Here is a 21,724-nt window from a genome sequence, read left to right on the forward strand (position 1 = left end):
CCCCCTTTCTCCTCGACGGTCATATTAAGGGAACAGATTATGAATAGAGAGACTGGAGAGATCGTTTAACGACAGAAGCAAAGGACGACACGATTTCTGCCAGGATCCGTAATAACGAGTAATTCGTTTTACGTGTTTCAGCTATCGTCTATCCTTGTGGTTCCTGCGGCAAGGCGTTCAAGTGGAAGAAAAGCTTGGTGCGCCACGAGCGAGAGGAGTGTGGGAAGAAGCCTTACCGCTGTCCTCACTGTCCTTGCGTGATGAATCTTAGGAACAGTCTTGTTCGTCATTTGCAAGTAAAGCACGGGCAAGATTGTCGCGTTAAAAAGCGACGAGTACACCGATCGAGCCTCCTGAAGGCTCAGGCTCGAAAGTTACATTGACACCGCGCCGGATAAGAAGGTTGTTCGATTACCGAGCTAATTTATCCGTACGGTGTTGTTGGATCAATGTCTTTGACCAAACAACAATCTTACTTCCGAGTTCTCGTTGGTCGGAGCGAAATTTGCTTTTCGATGCTCTTCGAATATTTCTACACGAATAAAAGTGCGACGGAGCGTGCATACCCTGTTATATTTATTCGTAACGATCGTTATTTATTACTCGTTCAACGAATAGAATATGTATGTTCCTTAATAAATGCAACATCTATATATATAATTACAATTATATATATATATATATATATATATAAATGATAAAAACGTAGAAACCTATGTGAAAGTTGATATTTAGATACGTTGTGTTATCTATGTATGTATACGTTAAGCGTCGATCGCGAATGTCGATTTGTGGGATGTAGGAGAACATATCGGAATCGTACTGTTGAAAACTTGGTTGTTGTTGAGAACTTGGTTCGACGATATCGTTGAAATTAACAAAAGAGTTCGAATCGAACCGAAAGAAGAAAGTGCACGAAAACGAAACGGCTCGACGAAAGAGGAAGCTAAAGCGAAGGGAGAAAGAAAGGAAGTAGTACGCTTTGCTGATGCTTTTGTGGAGCGACAGCTTATTCGTGAAAAGCGGCATTGAACGAAACGTGTTATACTCAAAGATATCTCTCTTCCTTCCTTTCAGGTTTCCACACGTGCTGCGAATGCAAGAAAACGTACAGATCGAGAATGGCTCTAAATCGGCACGTCCGAGAGGAATGCGGCAGAGTTTTGTACACGTGTCCCTTTTGCCACAGCATCATGCCTATGAAGTTCAATCTGCTCAACCATCTGAAGAAGGAACACGGCTGTGTGGCTAGAATTTGAAGCGACCTAATCTCCGAACGGACCGAATCGTTCCTCGAGAATAAACATTTTTTCTTCCATACCGTATCTTCTTTCGTCTACAACGACAAAGTTACAACGAACTGAACGAACGTCATTCGCGATGATCGCTACTCGGTCGGATCAGCACAGCGACCATAATGCATATACGATGTCATATATATATGGAAAACGTTAAGCGTTCGTTGAGTGCCACGACAGTTTTATCGATCGAATCACTAAATCCGACAACACGAAAGAAGCGTGACATCGGTTCCACTCAATCGTTTCAACTAAAACGTTTCCTATCGAAGTATAACGTAGTTAACGTATCTATTGTGTTGGCAACTAAGTAATTGCGGATTTTGTCAATATCACGTAATAATAAAATCCGCAATCACTTAGTTGTCAACCCAATACTTGTATCGCGCAGACATACGTTTCGAGGTAAAGAGTGTCAGTCAATAAAGCGTCATCGAAACAACCACTCGTTTCTCGTTTGATCTCGCCGACGAGGTGCAGCACAATTAATGTGAAATTACCGAGATGTGCGTGGGACTTGAACCGAATTATACGCAACCGAAGTATAATACTACGCTTATCGTGGTCGTCTTTCATCGGTATAGGGATGATCCGGTCAAAGATGCCGTCAGTTGTGTTAGACAGCTGCACGCACGCAACACATACGCGCGCGATAATGCTCTCTTTGATCCATCGATGAACGGAAGGACAGTCGTAGATGTATTTGTCGATAAAGATTACGGTAACAGATATATACTCCAAGCGTTTGCCAAAAAGAACGATCGATCAACTGATTCTTCGACTTGGACTAATCGAAATTTGTGATCTCTTTCTTTCTTCTTGCAGATTATCTAAGTCTAACCGGGAATCGATCACACGCGTGCAAGAATTTTGGGTACGTGTACGTTATAGGTGCATATGCAGTGTCTCTATTGTTATAAAAGGACCAAATTACTAGCGCGTAGTTTGTCGGAAGATGCGCAAAAAGCACGATTGAAACAGAAAGTTGTTCGAGAGATGAGATCGCGATCGGACGCGCGAGTTCAGCAAATACAAATGTATTCGATCACTGAAACTTCTAGATGTGAAACCACTGCAACGCGACTGGACACTTTCGCTGATTCGAGGAAACGTTGCCAGTTTAATTCGATGCTATTGTACCGATAAACTTTGTCATCAGATTGGATATATTCGCGTTCCTGCTAATCGTTCCTCTGTAAGAGGTAATCTTTTTCACGTGCATATCTCTCATTGCGCGTCTTTCTCTTTTTCTTGACGAGAGAAAGAAAGGGAGATCGTTTGTAATATAATGTAAATTTTTCTCGATAGCATGCACACACATCTTTGTAAATAAATAGCAGAAATTAGCTGCCGAGCGAAGACGAAAAGAGAATTTTTGAATCGATCGATTAAGGGCAAATACAATTTGCCGGTACACGTTCGAGCAAGAGGCTGACATATCGTCCGAAGGATTACGACGTTGGACACGATAACGTCGTTGTTTATAACGGAAAAACGATCGGTGTTTGTAACGAACTCGCTCGAATCTCTTGGCTCTTGGCTCTAATTCTGCCTGCATCGAGCCACTCTGCACACGAAACACACCTAATAGAACGTAATCGCAATCGCGCGAGTGGTTTGGTTTCTGTAAAGGAACGATCGACCTCAGCACCAGCCGCGAGATTTTAGAGCACGTCCATGCGTATTTTGCGGTGAAATCTAGTCGAGCGTATCATTGACGAAACGAACGCGTTTCTTTTTCAGAATGGAACACCTGTTTGGCCTGCTCGAAATCGTACAAATGGAGGAAGTCCTTGCATCGGCACGTGCGAGAGAGCCCGGAATGTTGGCCTGTTCTCCTAACATCCGGAAACGGCGAATTCATCCGACAAATTCACTACAAAATGCTTTACAATGTTAACAATTGATTCGCCTCGTATCCCATGACTCGTCGATATTTGCGACAGTTGTAAAATGATTAAATGGACGCAGTCGCGCGCACCGTTCCTGCGTGACTATTTCTCTTGTTATTTCGGATATCTTTTTATAGAAATAAATGTTGCATTATATTCTGATACAAAAGGCTACTGCGTTACGATTACATCGATTACTAAGCTCTCTTTACGGACGAACAACAAGTATGCTGTGCCGTGTACTGGCAGTTGTCAAGATGATTTTCCATTCTTTTTTCAGATTACTTCTCACGGGGATGTCTCGCTCTTTCGTATCTCTTTTCTTATGATTATTTATGTGGATTGGAGCCAATCAATTTATTTAGCTTATCGTAGTAGATGTGACATATAATATTCTTTTTCGCGTTGAACGCGTCTCACATTCTTTTAACCTTTATCTCTAATCTTTATTTTTCTGTTTTAGCTGTCTCGTTATTCGCAAATTTACTCGATCACCTCCCGTAAAAAATCGAAAGTCGCGAAAGTGTTTTTGTTTCTTTAAATCTAAATGTCACCTCTATTTCACAGCGGATATATAATCTGGCTGACGCAATGGTTTTTCACAGATTTCTGGCTACACTGTTCGACTAGGACAACGAATAAACCACGAAGGAAGTACCCTTGTGCAAAGTGCCAGAAGGTCTATTCGAACGCCTCTTCTCTGTACCGGCACTTGAAACTCGAATGCGGCATGCTTCCACAATTCCACTGTCCCTACTGTCGCTTCAGCTCAAAACGGAAGTTCAATTTGGACTCTCACGTGGCACACAAGCATAGGAAATTGCTCAACAGCTATGTAAATAAATAAGTTAGAATCGCGTGGTGTCTATTTTCTCTGACCAGGATGTAACACGAAAAACGCGCCAATACCCCGATAGAAGATAAAAGAATTCTCGCGCGTACAAAAATGTTATACGACCGATACGAATAAAAAATATTCGTATCGCTTCCTGACTATAATCGACCCTTATAATTCCAATATTATAAGAATAAAGCGCATGGATAATTACGTGTGCATTCTTTACAACTGTCTAATTATTTATTTTGTATATTCGTTATCCTTGCTATTAGTTTTGTACCACGTGTGACAATACCGTAGCGCTTAAAGAAATTGCTAATCGTTCGTTTGATTTTACAGGTAAATTGCATCGATAAGATTTTTGCATTTGGAACAGCGATAAGTATCGTTCCTTCTGAGATATATTCATTGAACACGGATTTATCACAGCTGCCGTTAAACTTGTCGATGCATGTTTTTGTTTCAGGAAATCGCGTAGCACATTTTGTGTAAGCGTCGCTTAGCGGTTGTAACGTCACCGAATCGTCCCAGTGGTCGAAAAAAGGTTACTTTCCAAGTGTAGACTACGTAAATGTGTAGCGATTGCTTGCATTTCAAAATTAAAACGATTCGCCTGTCTTTATCTTCTCTCCCAAGAATACTCGTACGTGTTTCAAAAGGAGATACACGTACATATACGTATACAATGTATAAACTCGTTGATTACAACAAAGTACATATTTCATATTGTACATTAATAGATATAGTTTCCAATATATATGTACGAAAGCGGATTATTTTACGATGAGCGAAGCATTCTGTTTGATTATTTTATTGTGGAGGGTTGGAAATTGGCATCTTTTCATCAATGAACGAGGTTGAGGAAGAGATGGAGAGACACGATCGAGCGCAGATCGTTACGATCAAGTAACGATCCATATCAAGTAAATATCGAGCAAACGTAAGCTCACCGTCATTCTATATAGATTTGCTACGTAGTTGTACGAGCAAACCTGTCTCTCCGTCTTTTTTCTCTGCCTCGAAAACCTCACGCCTATTCACGTAAACACGACAAAATTTTACCACTGGGCGCACTTATTTCTCGGGGCTATTGGCTGATACGTTATGTGTTGGGTTGGTTACGGGTTTAATCTCACTGATCTCTCTTGCCGCATAACTATTCGTGCATCGAACGAGAAGAAACTCGACATCCTTGACATCCATTTTACCACACTATCCTTCTCGTCACCTACGACCGTCCGTCATAATTTGCGTTTTTGTTTCTCGTTGATTTTCTTTTAACTTAGTCGAATAACCTTTTACCACGATCTCGCGTCTCGCTTGGCGTCGGGACCTGTTGCAGGAATGGTTGCATTGCTGTCGTTATTACGATCGGATTGCAAGCAGCAGCAGCAGCACCAACACCAGCAGCAACAACCACAGCAACAACAAACCAGTAAGAGAGGTCGCCCTTCGACGTCGACCACTGCAACCACGACGAGAGGCGGTGTAGTTTTGGCGAGCAGACGCGCCAGCAACACTTGGGACAGTAACAGCTACGATAGCGGAAACGACAATGGTGGTGGTACGCGTACGTCTACCCGTGAGGTGGTATTTCCTGACTCGTTCGAGGTATTGCCGCAGCCTTGTGATCTTAGTGTTGTATATATGGGCGTTCCGCACGAGCAACAACGAAAGTTTCGGTGCCAATTTTGCGGAAAGGGTTATAGATGGAAAAGCACGATGCGTCGTCACGAAATGGTCGAATGCGGAGGCAAACCGCCGGCTTTTCAGTGCCCTATGTGCCCTTACAAGGCCAGGCAACGTGGCAATTTGACGGTACACTACAAGCGTCACCATCAAAAAATCGAGTACGACGAAAGCGCCTAGAATCTAAATCGAAGTTACGAATTTTTTTGGATTTACACGATCGTCCTAGAAATCGGAACATATACACGTGCACTTTTCTGCTTCTCTTGTTTCGATTTGACCTATCTTCCTTCTCGTACCTTATCGGGTTAATTTTGCACTATTTCCCTTTTTTCCTTCGTTTTCTTTCTCATCTAGAAAATTTTCTACAAAATTAACTTCTATTCTAGAGTTAATTGCATTCAATGCAGTTACATTGCGTTGTAAATAGCAGACGACGAAATAATAAAAGGAATCGTTCGATTTTCTTTTTCCCGAGTTTGTTACCTCAATACAAGAATTTATTATATTTTGATTCCATACCTGTACATAATTTCAATTTATCTATCGTTATTTAAAGTATCTTTTTACTTTTATCCTGTAAAAACCGTTTCTTAGAATTAGTTGATTGAATTGACAATCAATTGTGCTTTTCGTTTCTTTCTTCTTTTTTTTTTTTTCTTTTTTCTCGTTTCCCCGCATTTTCCATTGCCAAACGAAGGTCGAATTGGCATTTACTTTATCGTTTAAATCTCCTTTCAACTTGTTTATTATATGTATATCGAGTACTTACGAGGATCGTACTGCAATCGGCGCAAATTTTAATATATTATCTACGAAATGTCAAGTAATAATTTATTCTAAAAAGGTACGACTACTCGTGGTACTTTCGGCTCTTACGATATCGTAAAGTGAAAATAACATTGTCAAACGACATTTATCTCGCACGCAAAAGATTAGGATAGCCGCTTTCTCTTATCGACTGATCAACGTCGAAATTACATTGACGATCGTGTTACCACTTTTGAAATTTGTTATCTTAGAGTCGTGTACGTACATTTTCTTGTACTTTCATATATACTTTAGACATTTTTGTGTTTAGATACTAAGTTAAATACTTTCATGTTAAAACATTACAAGGTACGTAAGGTAAATGGAACTGAAGAAATAGTACACATGAAATTATATATCATTTCGATGTAATAGGGATAAGCGATGATAGTGCCTTCGACAAAACTGAAAAAAGGAAAATATATATATATATATATATATATGTGTGTATGTATACACGTACATGTATAAGCGCATGTGCGCTCGATATGTATAAAAGTAATCTTAGGCGTAAAGCGATCGTGTATTTATCGCGAGCATTTATCTCCGGAAAATCGGTTACCTGAAAACACTTAGATTTACGATAGACGATAATAAAAGTACCAAATCTTTCAACTTTGCTCTTCGTCCGAATACAACGCGCGATAGCTTTGATACTTTTGTGCAATGTATACTTTGACTATAGCGCGTGCAACAAACGAAATGAAATCTAATGGCAAAGTGAAAGATATAGATGACGATGAGTCGTAGGAATCATAACGTCGTACCATATATTTTTTTTTTTCTTTTCAGATCGCTACGAATCTCTGTGAATCGTAATCGCATTTAGAATGTCTGGTTTGACGAGCAATCATAATTGCTCAGTGTCAGCGAAATACTTAATAACGGACGTCCAATTTGATACGGCGTAAACATGTTAGGATTAAACACGTTACGAAAAATCGCAGACGGGACAATCGACATTATAATCTTTAGGAATTATTATACTTTTTAGACGAATTTACCAATGCGGAGAAACTTGCTCCTCTTAATCTTAATTCAGCGGAAGGATCGACTAAATTTGCTCAAGCGAACAAAAGGGTCGATCTCTGCGCTATACTTTCTATGAATTACCCATGCGGTTTGTAACTTTTATTTAGGCGGAAAAACGCTTTCGTCGGAAGATGTAAACTACTCGAACATTCCTCACTCGAACATTCCTTCATTTTATCGAGATCGACTCGTTTGTCCTTCTACGTACAAGTATATATTCCTAGCCTTATAAGTAGTAACGTTTTCCCATTTTTATATAAACATTCGTACATGCGTATGGTGGAAAGAGACAGAGGTGGAGAAGTATACATACATTTGCAAAGAATGGGAAAAGAAAAGGATTCGTTGAGAGAACTTTTCTAAACGAAGTCCAGTATTTTTGATATCAGTATTTACGGATGCTCGCATCGACCTGCTTGGCGAATTAACCTAGGATATACTCGTTCTACCCAATTTCCCCTTGTACTTTCCGTTGTTAAGTTCGAGGCGACTTTGCGTTTGGCGTGCTTTATACGGGGACCAATCGACCAACCAACCGCGACTAATTCCGCAATGTATCCGACTTTTATAACCGCTGGACATTTCAAGGAAACGGGTACCTTTCGCATGTTACTCGTGTCTTTGATGTTCCTTGTTTCAGCTCTGTTACAGATGAACAATGCATTAACGAGGAAAGAATGCAAGTCGTCTCTCTCGAATACTCGTTCCGATATTTAGCACTTTAAACTCTCTTTTTGGAAAGATTTATCTGTCGGATTACAAATATCTATTACGATTATCTCCAGTTAATTTTATTATTAACATTAATATTATTATTATTATTATTATTATTAATTATTAATTATTATTAATTATTATTATTATTATTATTATTATTATTATTAATATTATTAATAAAAAAAATAATCTTTGTTGCGGGTTATTTTCTAAAGAGCGTAAGTGTTATTCTACTCTCCTATACCTCCATGTTTTAGCGTTTGTTTACGTTAACGATTAGCAAGCGAAACGAAAATTCAACCGTCCTTCGGTCTATGACGGAAGAAAATATTTCGGTGACGAAGCACCGAATCTGCCGCTGTCGAGAAAATAATTTTCCAACAGACATTCGGCTAATCAAGGATTTCTGTTTTCAGCGTGTTGGTACCGGCTACCCATCGGTTTCGAGACGTATCCTTGCGACACCTGCGGCAGACAGTACAGGAGGGTGATATCGTTGCAGCGGCACAAGAGACTCGAGTGCGGAAAGGAGGCTCAGTTCGAGTGTGTAATATGCCACGCGAAATTCAAGCACAAACACAGTTTATTGAGACACTATAACGTTCACGTGGCGGACGTGAAGAAATCGAGCAACTTTGAACGCGAAGAGAGGTCGGCTTGACAGGCGAAACTGGAGAACCGGATGCGTGAAAAGAGAAGTTACGGCCGTTAACGGTTTCCACGCCTATTCTTTCATTCGTTACCACCGATCACGAGTTCACGTTTTAAAATGTGTTAACTGCTCTCGAATTGCCAATTCGAGATTTCACATTTACGATTTACGATTTCCGAGGATTTTTGTTCGTTTTATTGGTTTCTATTTTAATCGAAACTGTATAAACATCGAATATCGTTACGAATAATATTTGAATAATATATAAGCGATGGTTGCAATTACTTTCGATCAAAGGTTATAATTCAACGCTATAACAAAGACGAAGAAAGAATATGACGATGAATGTGTTTGCATGATTCGTAATTGACAAGGAAGCAGAAAGTTTCGTTTGTATTATATTATCGTCGTTGACGACATCATCGATAAATGTTATGAGATAGAGCTTATTTTATGTTTGTTCTTCCGTAGATATGAATTTTACGACGCATTGAAATTTGCAAGAATTTGCTCTGTTTCGGTTATTCATTTGCGGAATTTGATCATTTCCTTAAAATGAATAAAAATTACATTTTCCAACGTGCTTCTTATTTTTTACACGACACGTTATATATTTTGTTTGTTTTTATTTCTAATTCGCTAGCCAACAATTTCCGATCAACATCGTTTCTGTCGCAACTTCCTTGTGTAAGTTTCATTTGGTTGTTTTCTAGGCGAAGGTGTTATTCTGTTTTTTGTGTCGAAAGTTCGTGATATCAACGATCAACCGGAACATTATCTACATCGTTCCTTTCCGTTTCAGGTTATTGGCTGCAACTTTATCCAAAGAATGAAAATACGATCGAGCTACAGCAACCGGTACTAGCAACCAATTCAAGAAATCGAAGCATCTTCCAATCCAGTCGAATGACACGCGGACAGTTAACGTACAAATGTACAAATTGCAATCGTTCCTACATGAGACTGTCTTGCTTGAAGCGGCATTTACGAGTTGAGTGTGGACAAGCACCGAAATATCAGTGTAAAATATGTCATGGTTGGTTCAAATACAAGCATAACTTGGCGGCACATTGGAAACTGCACGTCGAGGAGCCGAAATATCATTGCGACCTATGCCCAAAAAAGTTTTACAGACGAGACAGATTGCTGGAACATCAAAAGAGGTTGCATAATATTCTTCCAACGTTATGAGATTCTCATTGGATTTACAAACGTTAATAAAGCAATCTTGCAAAGTTTCAACTCTATATGCTGCCTTTCGAAAGATGCCAACAACGCTCTTACATTTTGTTTCACGTTGTATCGCAGTTTAATCGATCGTCGTGTTTGATCTATCATTGAGAAACAGTATGTAATAATTTGACCAGGAGAAAGAAAAAGGAGCGGAAAGAAAGAAAAGGGCAATAAAGGGCACAGAAACAATACCCACGTGCTTCGTAATCGGTACAAATCGGTTATTACGAATGCCATCCAGTTTGAACAGAAAATTCCAACGAATCGCTGATCGTTAATTGGCCATTTTCTTCTATTAGATATTTGCGCTGCCTTATACTTATGAGATTAGGTGAATTTAATACAACAAGGATTTTAACAACAAACACCTACGTATTTACATATGCAGTTCTTGGTTATGCCCATTAATTGCACCAAAGAATCGAATATAAGTTTGCAAGCCCGTGAGTTAAGTTTATGCAGCGATTTCTTCTCTTGTCACGTTGACTGCCACGACACCCGTATTCGGGTGTCGGCAAAGTTTCTGGTCGGACCGCGTAACCCATATTCGGACGTCGCTTATTTATCTACCTGCGAAGGATCGTCGCAGGTATTTGAAAAGATAATCCATAAGAATAAAACTGTTGAATTGTTATAAAAATAATACGAAAATGGTTTATTAAAAAATTATTTAGAATGTAAAACTTTAAAGCATTCTATACATAATTGAGGTTTGGTCGGGACAATTTGGACAATAAGTTATTGTTTTCTTCAAATTCTTTTGTGCCTTTGTTCGGTCCATTCAACGTCTTTTATTTGCATAACATAGTTTGCATGCGCATCTAATGCTTTTTTCGGAATCATTTTTCCGAACGGAAAAGCGTTTACAACAGAAATTCGTAGAAGGAGTTGAATGCCAAGTTTTCTGTACTATTTGATTCCTTTTCTAATTGTGGTGGCATAAAAAACCATGTGGTTCTTGAGACCATCGCATGAGCGACTCGCATTATTAAAATATCGATGGGAGTACGTAGCAGAGAACGCTTGGTACTGTTGCACGCGTTGCCTGACGGAGATTTCTTTAAAAACACGCGTGGCAGTCAACGTGTTATAGTACTTGCACGCGGATGAAGCTTGTAGAAACGTATGCTGCAAAACGCAAGATACAAAATCGTTCCAGATTTAATTTTGTTACGAATCAGTGTATCGTTGTTATTGTTGTTGTTGTTACTCTTGAAATATTGTAGGAAAGACGATAAAATCGAAGCGTTGTAGTTGCTCTTTCCTACAACAGTGCAATGTACGCTTCAAATAAATGACAATATATACGAATCATGCTTTCTTTGATAATTTAACTTTTCATCATGTTCTCTTGATATATCATTTGTTCCTCTTTTCTTCGTCGTATAGGTGTGGATATATTTTGTAATGAAATAATATATGGATATGTACGTATTATCTTCGTTCAGGAATAAACATTGAACAGTGGTTCGATCGTGTGCGGTACAGTATATATCGTTTTGATGAACGAGTCAATCATGTAGATGACTAGTAGCTGATACGAGCCGAGAGAGGAATAGTAGTATATCCATATTTGATTTTTCAGGTGGCGCGGTTCGCTGGAAACTCGCAGTGGTCCAAGTGACGCCATACCAGTGTCCAAAATGCTTCAAATATTTTAAATCGTCGAAATCTTGCTGCAATCATCGAAGCACGTGCGGCACAGACAAGAAATTTCGTTGCGCCTTTTGTGATTATCGGTCTCATCAGAAGGGAAACGTTCTTCGACATCTTGCCACGCAACATCCTGAAGCGGGTCAGAAGAAACGAGTCAACTGCGTTCTAAAAACCAATGATAGTGAGAAGATTGCTTTATCGTCGAATGTAAAGTACAAGTAAACGTCTGGAAGTAGCGGAAAGGGTGTGTGTATCGAAAATTGCAACGTAATTCCACGATCTCATCGATTTCGTCTTCGTCATCGAATTCGTGTAAACTATTGTATCGTATGCTTGGCATGCCCTTCAAACGATGTAAAGTTGAAGAGTGATGAAAAAGTGTGGACAAAAGTAGTGTTGTATTTATTGTAACTAATCCTAAGAAGGTCATTTCTCCGTCTGTTTCGTGCCGTATTCGTACGTCCGTTGTGCGATTTATTCCTTCATTAGACATAGATAATCGAAAATTGGATTGTTTATCGACTCTCCAGAGAAGTACGTTCTCCTATTCTATTTGTTTGCGAACGATCGTTTGCTAAAAAATAATCCGACGTGGTACAACGTGACATCGATTGTGTGCATTCGATCGGTGGCAACGCAAGCTAACGCGCGTAAAGTTACGCAAAGAGAATAAAAGTTTCCCTCGTACTTGATGAACATTGCACGTTATATACGCATATTACGCAAGGAAGGCTACGTTTCGCCAGGTTACAAACTGGTTTGTTGAGACTAAGCCGATCGAAACGCAGCGATTATCAGGTTGCTTCGAACACAGTATGTATTGTACTAAATGTGTGCTCGGTTACAGTGGTGCAGAGACGTGGCGCGAAACACAGGACAGATCTAAAGTTCTTTTTTTCTTTTCCCGATTCCAGATGACACGACCGGGAACAAAGCTATCGAGGAGAACGCCGATCTGCCCGTTCAAGCATGGAAGATCCAGGAACAGGGGCTACCTTTCGCCGAGTTGAAGATACCAAAGGCCTACAACTACGTTGGCAAGAAGCCACCAGGACAATTTGGCTGTAGTAGATGCGGAAGATCGTACATGAGGAAGGATTCGTTACAGCGGCACGTTCACTGGGAATGCGGCAAGGAACCTCAGTTTCAATGTCCGTTCTGTCCTCAGCGATGTAAACGGAAGGCTCATTGGTTGCGACATATTCGCCGACAACACCTGGACAAAATTGGAGACATGGAGGCCTATTTGCTAGCTTACTCGCCGAAGCTCGAAATCGATTAAATGGGCAAACGTTTCGATTTCCATCTGTCGAGAACTCGAACGATCAACATTCGAATTTTGCTCTATGCTATAATTGTCCAAAATTCGTTGCGATCGATCTCTCACGTCTGCCATTTACTTTTTCCCTCCTACTTGGTGCCAGCTTTCGGAAAAATTATTATCGATTTAAAATATAAATTTCTCCCGTAAAGCTTGGTAACATTCGCGTTGTGCGTATTTGCTTTTCTTCTTCTTTTTTTTTTTTTTTTTTTTTATTGTACCAAAATATTACGAGCAACGAAACGAAAACGAATCGCGGAAGCAGCTTTTAGGGGTGTTCGATAAAATTCAAGAATTGATTTTAGTGGAATTTAGTTTGCTTCTCGAAAATTGAAATTAAGACAAAAAAGTATCGACATTTTGATCTGTGTTTTAACGATAAATTTTATCGATGAATCTTTTTTTATCTTTGTTTTTACACTATCCTCATGCATATATATGTATTATTTACATATATTTATTTATTTAGCGAGAAAGGTTGTACTAATGAAATATGCGTCTCAGGTTGTTCAAATAAGCAAAATTAGCTTTGCTCTTAAAACAAAAGTAAAGCAAAGAAAAAAAGAAATGTCGTACTTTATTCTTAAAAGCGTGCATCGAACAATCGTAATCGTGAGTCTTGTATTTCGAGCTTAAGACACCGACTGATATTTATTAGAGATATGTACATCGGATTTATGTGTGGTTAACATTTTTATATTTTTAATACGTTTTGCGATATTCTTTTCCTCTCTTTCTGTTCTTTTTCTTTCCCCTTTTCATTTTTTTTTTTTTTTTTTTTTTTTTGTAAAACCGAGATATTTATGCTTTTCATAGAAATAGTTTGTCGATCGTATCATGTACTCGATCTCCAGTGCCTTATCGATGCGCGTAGATGTAATCGTAATGGCTCACCACGACAATAACTACGAGTTTCTAAATCCCACGAGCAGAAAGAAAGTACACGAAAAAGAATTAGTCTTAAATATTAGATCTTAAAAACAATACGAGTAAGAGTATTTTCTATGGACGTGGTAGGAATATAAATGGGTTCGTAAGCGAACTTTTGTTAAGACTGATATTTAAGCGCGACAATCACGAGTCGCAGTGTTGCATTATGATCTTGCGACTTAATATTAACGTTTTAAGCAAGCCCTATCGTATTTCGTACGTTTGATTAAATAAATGTGTTAGAAGACGAAAAGTACCAGAACGTTCTCCAAACATCTACCTTGTCATTACACGCGCTGATTATACATTTTTTTTTCCTCCGTACTTCTCACGATCGAATGCAGCTACAAAATTTTTCTTTTCGTACAACAATTAACCGTTCGTACCTGTTTCAGCTTGACAGATCAACGATTTTACCGCTCCGATCCATTGCGATATATACCTGATCTTCCATAATTTTTTTTTTTTTTTTCCCCCAGCGAAAGGAGTATTTCTCACCCATGTTTGCCAGACTCTACTTTCCTTTTCGCATTGTGCTCATTTTTCTTTCTCTCTCGTTTTTTTCCTATCTCTTGCCCTCTCTTTTTTTTCTGTCCCTCCTCTCTTCTCTCTCTCCCTCCCTCTCTCTCTCTCTCTCTCTCGCTGTTTCTATATCTCATTCTTTCATCGGTTCTCCTTGTATCTCTCTGAACCTTGTTTTAAATACAGAAATACTTGTACATTGTTGTAGAAAGCGACGATCGCATCGATGTACCGACGTATCCAATTGTGGGAAATAGAGTCGGAAATCGTTAGAAACGTGGAAGAAAGAGAAAGAAAGAAAGGGAAAAATACGAAAGTGTGTTTCGACTGTATTTGGCCCACGGTTCGTCGTACGACCACCACATCGTTGCGATCCTTCCCGTCATAATCAGACGCGTTTCTCGCAATTGCATTTCTCTCTTGAATTTTTGATTTCTTTTTCTTCTTGTCGATATTAGGGGAGTAGCATGTGCACTAACTCTTCTCGAAACTTGTACATAGAAACACGTCTTTTATCGCTTGTGCGTCGAAAGGAACAGACTATTGGACTCGGAAAGGCACGGATCACTCGCTTCGTTATACCTCTTTTTGGTTGAAATTGTATTGTACGTTCTGTTTCTTTCGTTACGCACAAATACCGCTCCTTCTTCGTATGCGAAATTTATAGCTAGCTGCTTGGGGCTCGAACGTAGGGATACGACAAACGTGCATTACTTTCTTCTCCCTTGTCATAATAATTTACGCATTTCGATCGCGTGGAGATGATCATGCTCGAGAACGAATCGCACGGATCAGATATACACGATCGCGATCTTCCTCTAGTCACGACGATTCGGACGATTCCTTCTCGAAGCTATCGAACAAAACGCGATCGTTTTTCAGGATACTCGCGAAATCGATCTTCTGCTTGGAATGGCGATAGTTTGCGAGTAGGACACGGGTGGGAATGCAAAGAGGATGGAAAACGAAAGGTAGGAAAAAAGGGAAATGAAAAGGTGTCCTCGTGGTATCGCTGTTCTAGGTTGAAGGTGATTTTCGCAGCGCTTAGGCGTCTATTACCCTAACAAAATTAGCGTGGAACGATCGCGAGTCGTGTCGGGTTGTGTCGATTCAAGTTGGCTTAGCGTCTAAGCTTGATACACGTAAGTTCGCATTTGCGACGCAACAAAGAACGAAGAGATCGGGCTTCGGTACTGGTCGATACCCGTATCTCCAAAAAGATGAACAAGCGAACGAACGAACGAATTGATCGCGTTCCAGGATTTAATGACCGTCCGATTCTCGTGCGGTCGTACGAACAGCATACTAATAAAGTCGTGAATCCTGTGTTCCAGCCGAAGACCTGAGCATCACTGGACTAAAGTGGGCGGCTGCTTGGCACAGATGGAGCGTGCCTTCGATCATGTGGCGATCCGGCGGAGGATTGGGCAAAGGGCTTGGTTCTAGCTCCTCGAATCCTGAAGGTTTCAATTGTCCAGCCTGTGGCAGGGTATACAAGCTGAAGAGTAGCCTGAGAAATCATCAGAAGTGGGAGTGTGGCAAAGAGCCTCAATTCCAGTGTCCTCACTGTGTGTACAGAGCGAAGCAAAAGATGCACATCGCGCGGCATATGGAACGAATGCACAAAGAGAAAATTTACAAGCAGGAGCTCGTCTAACGAGGGTGGTGAACACGGAAACCGTCGACGTCGTCGTCCGAGCGCGAAAGAGGCTACAGAAACGACTACACATTCGGTCGAGTGGCACACATCGCGGGCAACGTTGAGAACGATGTTAGGAAAAACGCGCATCGCCGTCTTCTTTCGCGCTTGGTTCACGTTCCAATAACGATCGCAACGAGAACGTACGTATACAGAGGCGCGCGTGGAGAGAAAGAGGTGACAAAGAGAGAGAGGGAGAGAGAGAGAGAGAGAGAGAGAGAAAGAAGAACGGAACGAGGCTAATTCAGCAAGGATCGCGATCGAAACCGATCGAGAGCGGTGAGACGCGAAGACGACGCGGCTGGTTCAGCTATCCGCGGGCAACCGCGGTAGCCTCCGAAAACGGCAAACTGCCTAGCCTCCTTATCTCGATCCTCCATTCTATTTTTTTTAACGTTTTTCTAAGGTTTATTATTATTAATTATTAATTATTATTACGTATATTGATTAATTAATTAATCGATTGAATAATATTATTTTCGCGTAGCGAGATGTACCGCGCATTAACGAGAGACCGCGTCAATCTCCCACTCGGGGCGATGTCTTCGGAGACAACTGCGTTCTCTCCAATTATGATATACATACATACATACGTACGTACGTACGTACGTACATACATACATATATACATACATACATACCTACATACGTTTCTCCAATCGACAAGAAGTGTTTGTCGAGATCGCGTCGCGGTATTCCTCCATCTGGAATCGACACGTTTTCTTAAAACACGATCGACGCGTTTTTTTTCAGAACACGATCGACGCGTTTTTTCAAAACACGATCGACACGGTCAGCGATCGAGTTTTCGAACGATCGATCGCCCGACACGCGCCAAGTACGTTCGTACGACGTGTTCGCCGGATTCTGGAGGAGCTAGCCAAAACGACTTGGAGCAAACATAGAGGAGGTCCGAGTCGAATGAGAATCATTAAGCAGAATCGTCCCGGTAGAGAACAGCCCGCCCCGAGTCGGATTAGGACCGCCCGGTAAACCGGAGCTCTTCCAATAGCAACCATTCTGGTCACACTGGTTCCATATTTTTAAACGAGCTAAGCCGTGCGCGCGTGGCTCACCAGGGACACCAAAATCGCGAGGGAAAGCATTTTCCAAATTTCACTGAATAATTGCTTCATCGTATCGCGGGATCGTTCTTCGATCTGGTTCTCGTGCTTCGTGTCAAAGTTAGATTCGACACACGCCACATACACCAAACTTTTTTAAGCGCTAAGTTTACACGATCCGACATACGTATTGAGCGTCGCATCAGCGAACTCGAATCGAAAACTCTTACACGATAACCCTTCAAAGCAGAACCTGTCCGATACGATGTGAGGAGACACGGATCTGTCATTCCGACTCGCGTTTATCTTTTCGGCCTTTTCGACGAAGGCAGCCATTTTATTACATCCCTCGCTGCCGCTTTGAAGCGGTAAACTACAGAGGGTACAGTATTAAGCACCGATTCGATCTTTTCTATACGATCGAATCGCGCGTCTTTTGCTTCTCACTAATGCTTCCTTCCATACACGGGACTTTAAAAGCGTACATGCGTACAATCATGTACGCGTACGCAATACGCACATACATACATACACACACATACACACACACGTTACACACACATACAGACGTTAGCACGCGTCCCGCGTGCCTCTATACTTATATACAGATACACGTACACACAAGATTACATATATTTTAAGTTCAGCGGGGTATTCCTATAGCATTGTGATCATCAGACTGCCAGATACACGAACCTAGTAGATTCCTATACGATGCATTTAAGTATATACATATATTTATATTATATAACGCGTATAATATTATTGCTTTTTAATTAAGTGATTCTCGAGGTTAAGATCATTCGCGTTTCTTCGTACGATATTTTGTTATGCACTGCCGACAAACCTAGAAGCACGTTAACCGGTTCGATGGAACGACGCATCGCGTTTGCCGAGCGCGGGCCCGTCGCGACGCAATCGTCGTTCACCTTCTATCCCCCCATCGTCCGATCTTTTCTACAACGTTCTTCCACTTGACGAATAACCGTAAGTAACGTTCCCGATCGTTCTTCATCGATCGATCGTATCTTTTCGCATCTAACGTTATCGGTCCCGGGTAACGCTTGATCGTAACAAGCGTACCGTCGCAAATGTTCCTCGAGCAGTTGGTTCGTTCGACTATCCTCGGCCCATACACACACACACACACACACAAGGTAACGGTGGGGCGGACAAGAAAAAACGTGCCCGTGCTCTCGGCGATTACCTGGCATCGAGTCCCGTATTCCTACGCCAAATACGCGCGCCACGGCTGCCCGACTTTCCATACTGTAGACAATATTTATGAGACAAGCTAAACTAAACTAAACTATACTATGCTATACTTTATTATATTACTATACTATACTATACTCGTAACTCATATTACATACAGTGTAAGTAAGCGCAACGTCTGACGCGAACGAAGCGGTAGATTTAATTCTATTTTTTTCTCGTTGAGCGTATTCGCTTCGCGGTTTCCTTGAACGAGTTTTCGATCGGTCTTTCGCGCACAGCATCCCCGTGTCACGAATCGATCCTCGTACCGTGAGGTCCGTTCGATGCAGAACAGCCGCACGGATTCCTCGTCGAAAATAGTCCCGAGTCTAGACAACAGCGATCGCGATTTAAACACAAACGGAGAGACGTTCGCGCCAATCCCTTATACGCTTCCGAATCAAGCGACACGTAGCAGGCCAGGATCGACTCTCCTCCGTACGAGTGCAATAACTAAGCCATTTCTTATTTTCGACCCGTTTTTTTTTTCTTCCGATATCGTACCAGTCATAGCATTTCTCTTCGCCAACCTATATTCTATTTGATCGATCGACAACTCGTTCGTCAATGCGTGTACTGTATGCTAAGCGAACAAACAGCTATTGTTTCGAAAGTGTGTGCGCGTGTGTGTACATGTGTGTGTATGTGTGTGTGTGTGTATGTGTGTGTGTATGTGGGAGAAAGAGAGAGAGAGAGAGAGAGAGAAAGAGTGCTTACGTTCGAGGAACGGGAGCAGATGAGCGCTTCGTCGCGAAGAAAAATCCGAAAAGAGGATTAGAAACAAGAATAGGCTTGAGTAGAAGTAGTAGGAGCGACGACGACGAAAAGACGGTAAGAGAAGACGATAAATACGTTTATGGATCGACTTGATGCATAGTTACTGAATAATTATTAATCGATAATATTACTGCCTCGCGAGGCCTTGATGCGTGACGGCGGTCGAAACGAACGAGAGCGGAGCTGGTATCAAACGTTCGCGGGAATATATGTAGTCGGGAGAAATGGTAGAAATCGTAGAGGTCGGCAATTTCGATGCCGACGAGCCAACCGACACGACCGCCGTCATTGACGGAGATTACTAGATTATTAGACATGTAAGAAGTACTATTAGGTAGATCGTAGAATTTAATGACTACTTTCTTTTTTTTGTATCTAAGCAGAAGAAGAAGAAGAAAAAAAACGAAGAGACGCCTTAGCGTTCTCCGTGCGAGAATCTGTGGTCGGCCAAGCCGGACGAATATTAACAAATAATAGAGCGAAGTTTCTGGTAGGAAGCTGGTAAACTGTGAGCAAGACGAATGGAAATAAAGAGTGAAAGAGTGAGTGTGCGTCTGCGTGAAAGGGTAAAGATCGCGTGGAGGATTTTCGATCTGGATAAAAGTGGTACTAACGATCGCGATAAAGAAGAAGAAAAAAAGAGAAATGAAAAGAAACAAACGCTAGAGACCGTTTGACGCGAAGAATAAGAGCAACGGGCATAGAACAAAATATTGAGCGGATGATACGCGCCGTTTTTCACCATTTCCCATGCAAAATCTACAAACGAATCCGTCTACATGCAAGTATACGTCAAGTTTTCTACCTTTTTTTCGGTACTTATTCGTATCATCGTGAATGACATTTTTGCGACAAAATTTGCGGATAATCGATTTATTCGCTCGTTTCCAATGTCAGCTTGAACATAACCACGCTAGTAATCTTTCTAGATTCTAAAACATAGAATCTTGCGTTCGATTATCTCTATCGCGTGTTCTTATCGATTCTGTATACCTGGACTTGCTCCTGTTTCGTTTATTTCATCTTCTCCCTCGAAACGTTTTGCACTCGGCTTTTCTCGTTTTTCGCTCGATGGTGAAACGCGCGTATCGAAAGCTCTTGCTTAACACTTTCCGTAAGTTAATCGATCGATCAAGCTGAAAAACGGCAGCGGAATGATTGGGATAACAGCATACGTAAATCCGTTCATTTACATGTGCCTTTCAAGCGATTGTCAAGAAGGAAACGCAAATATTAAATGGTTTATTAGCATGGCATTTTCCACGGCTGACATTTCCTGGAATCGTTTTGCTCAACTATTGCAAACGTCGATCGTGGTTGACGAAAAAAGCAAACTATTATGGGAAAAGACGATGAAGAGGGCAAAAGTCAAAAGTTTGCAATCCTAAGAACAATGAATGTCGCGAGAACCATGTAATTCGGGATCGCCGTCAGTTTCAAAGCATTTAAAAAAAAAGCTGAAAAAAACGTATATATAGTAATATAAAGATATCGCGATTAAAAAGTGGGAAAGGAAGGGTATATAGAAAAGAGGGGATAAAATTTTTGAAATAAATAGACAGAAGCATTGTGTGTGCTCATGTACGTAAACAATGCATACACATACACTTACATACGCATCGTCAAACAGGGAAGAAAGAGAGAAAGAGAGATACACGCACATATACACGAACACATCATATGGATACACAAGGGAGTCGTCGTAGTAAATGATTAGCTTCTTTACAAGTTATCCTTCGTGCTAATTATTACTGCTTTTAATCAGGTCTATCTAACTCGTGTCTTGCGCATTATAATTGGGTTTATTATAATTGTTTACTTATTTTTTCTTTTTCGTTTTTTTATAATTAAGTTTTCATTACGCAGGTAAGCAAAGGTGGAATACCTTGAATTTTCTTTATTTTGGGTGTCGGTTTGGGATTGGGAACACTCTAACCAAAAGCAATTGAAAGATATGATACTATTGTAAAAGTCGATGATTTTCGATATTTGAGATATCGAGATAGTATTTATACAAGGGACGGTGAAATGAAACGCGACGTCGATAATTTTTAACAATTTTTATTTGGTCCTTTTACCACCAGAGTTTGAAATCGTTAAAGTTTCGAAAGGCGTAGAAAAGTAGAAAAACCGTACTTGGACGGGATACGATCGTTTAAAAAATACGGGCTCCATTTATTAGTAACTGTTGAAATCGGAAGTATTTTTATATGGTATCGAATGAATGGGATTTAATAACGTCCAGCTTAAAAGAAAAAGATATTTTGATATTTTTATGTTATAGTTCGGCATTAAAATGCATTTAAAACAAAAGAATGTTTTCAATGGTTCGAATTA

At 40.6% G+C, this 21,724-nt stretch overlaps 3 protein-coding genes and 1 long non-coding RNA gene across 4 annotated transcripts; all 4 read left to right on the forward strand.

Annotated features, from left to right (window-relative positions):
- The first annotated feature begins 389 nt into the window (after positions 1 to 389).
- On the forward strand, positions 390 to 3,359 carry LOC126919977 (uncharacterized). Its single transcript, XR_007711849.1, has 2 exons — positions 390 to 2,500; positions 2,607 to 3,359. It is a non-coding gene; the product is annotated as an uncharacterized LOC126919977 (long non-coding RNA).
- A 1,171-nt stretch (positions 3,360 to 4,530) lies between these two features.
- Positions 4,531 to 8,470, forward strand: LOC126919965 (longitudinals lacking protein, isoforms F/I/K/T-like). Its single transcript, XM_050729755.1, has one exon. The coding sequence runs from the start codon at positions 5,373 to 5,375 to the stop codon at positions 5,895 to 5,897; it is 525 nt and encodes a 174-aa protein (XP_050585712.1). The 5' UTR covers positions 4,531 to 5,372; the 3' UTR covers positions 5,898 to 8,470.
- LOC126920087 (zinc finger protein 418-like) lies at positions 7,358 to 12,385 on the forward strand. The gene is made up of 5 exons (XM_050730015.1): positions 7,358 to 7,364; positions 7,522 to 7,647; positions 8,693 to 8,931; positions 10,550 to 10,604; positions 11,693 to 12,385. Exons 1-5 carry the CDS (start codon positions 7,358 to 7,360, stop codon positions 12,037 to 12,039), a joined length of 774 nt encoding a protein of 257 aa, XP_050585972.1. The 3' UTR covers positions 12,040 to 12,385.
- Positions 12,386 to 12,632: 247 nt separating this feature from the next.
- Positions 12,633 to 16,247, forward strand: LOC126920088 (longitudinals lacking protein, isoforms N/O/W/X/Y-like). The gene is made up of 3 exons (XM_050730016.1): positions 12,633 to 12,639; positions 12,732 to 12,989; positions 15,925 to 16,247. Exons 1-3 carry the CDS (start codon positions 12,633 to 12,635, stop codon positions 16,245 to 16,247), a joined length of 588 nt encoding a protein of 195 aa, XP_050585973.1.
- The last annotated feature ends 5,477 nt before the right edge of the window (positions 16,248 to 21,724 follow it).

The sequence above is a fragment of the Bombus affinis genome, chromosome 9 (assembly GCF_024516045.1).
Source record: "Bombus affinis isolate iyBomAffi1 chromosome 9, iyBomAffi1.2, whole genome shotgun sequence".
In the NCBI taxonomy this organism is placed as follows: domain Eukaryota; kingdom Metazoa; phylum Arthropoda; class Insecta; order Hymenoptera; family Apidae; genus Bombus; species Bombus affinis.

Excerpts from the sequence above, each read along its gene's own strand:
- LOC126919965 (XM_050729755.1), top strand. The coding sequence starts at position 5,373 with ATGGTTGCATTGCTGTCGTTATTACGATCGGATTGCAAGCAGCAGCAG.
- LOC126920087 (XM_050730015.1), top strand. Across the intron at positions 8,932-10,549 it reads TTGAACGCGAAGAGAGGTCG|TTCTTGGTTATGCCCATTAA; the intron begins GCTTGACAGGCG and ends TTACATATGCAG. Across the intron at positions 10,605-11,692 it reads GAATATAAGTTTGCAAGCCC|TAGCTGATACGAGCCGAGAG; the intron begins GTGAGTTAAGTT and ends GTAGATGACTAG.
- LOC126920088 (XM_050730016.1), top strand. Across the intron at positions 12,990-15,924 it reads TCCGTTCTGTCCTCAGCGAT|CCGAAGACCTGAGCATCACT; the intron begins GTAAACGGAAGG and ends CCTGTGTTCCAG.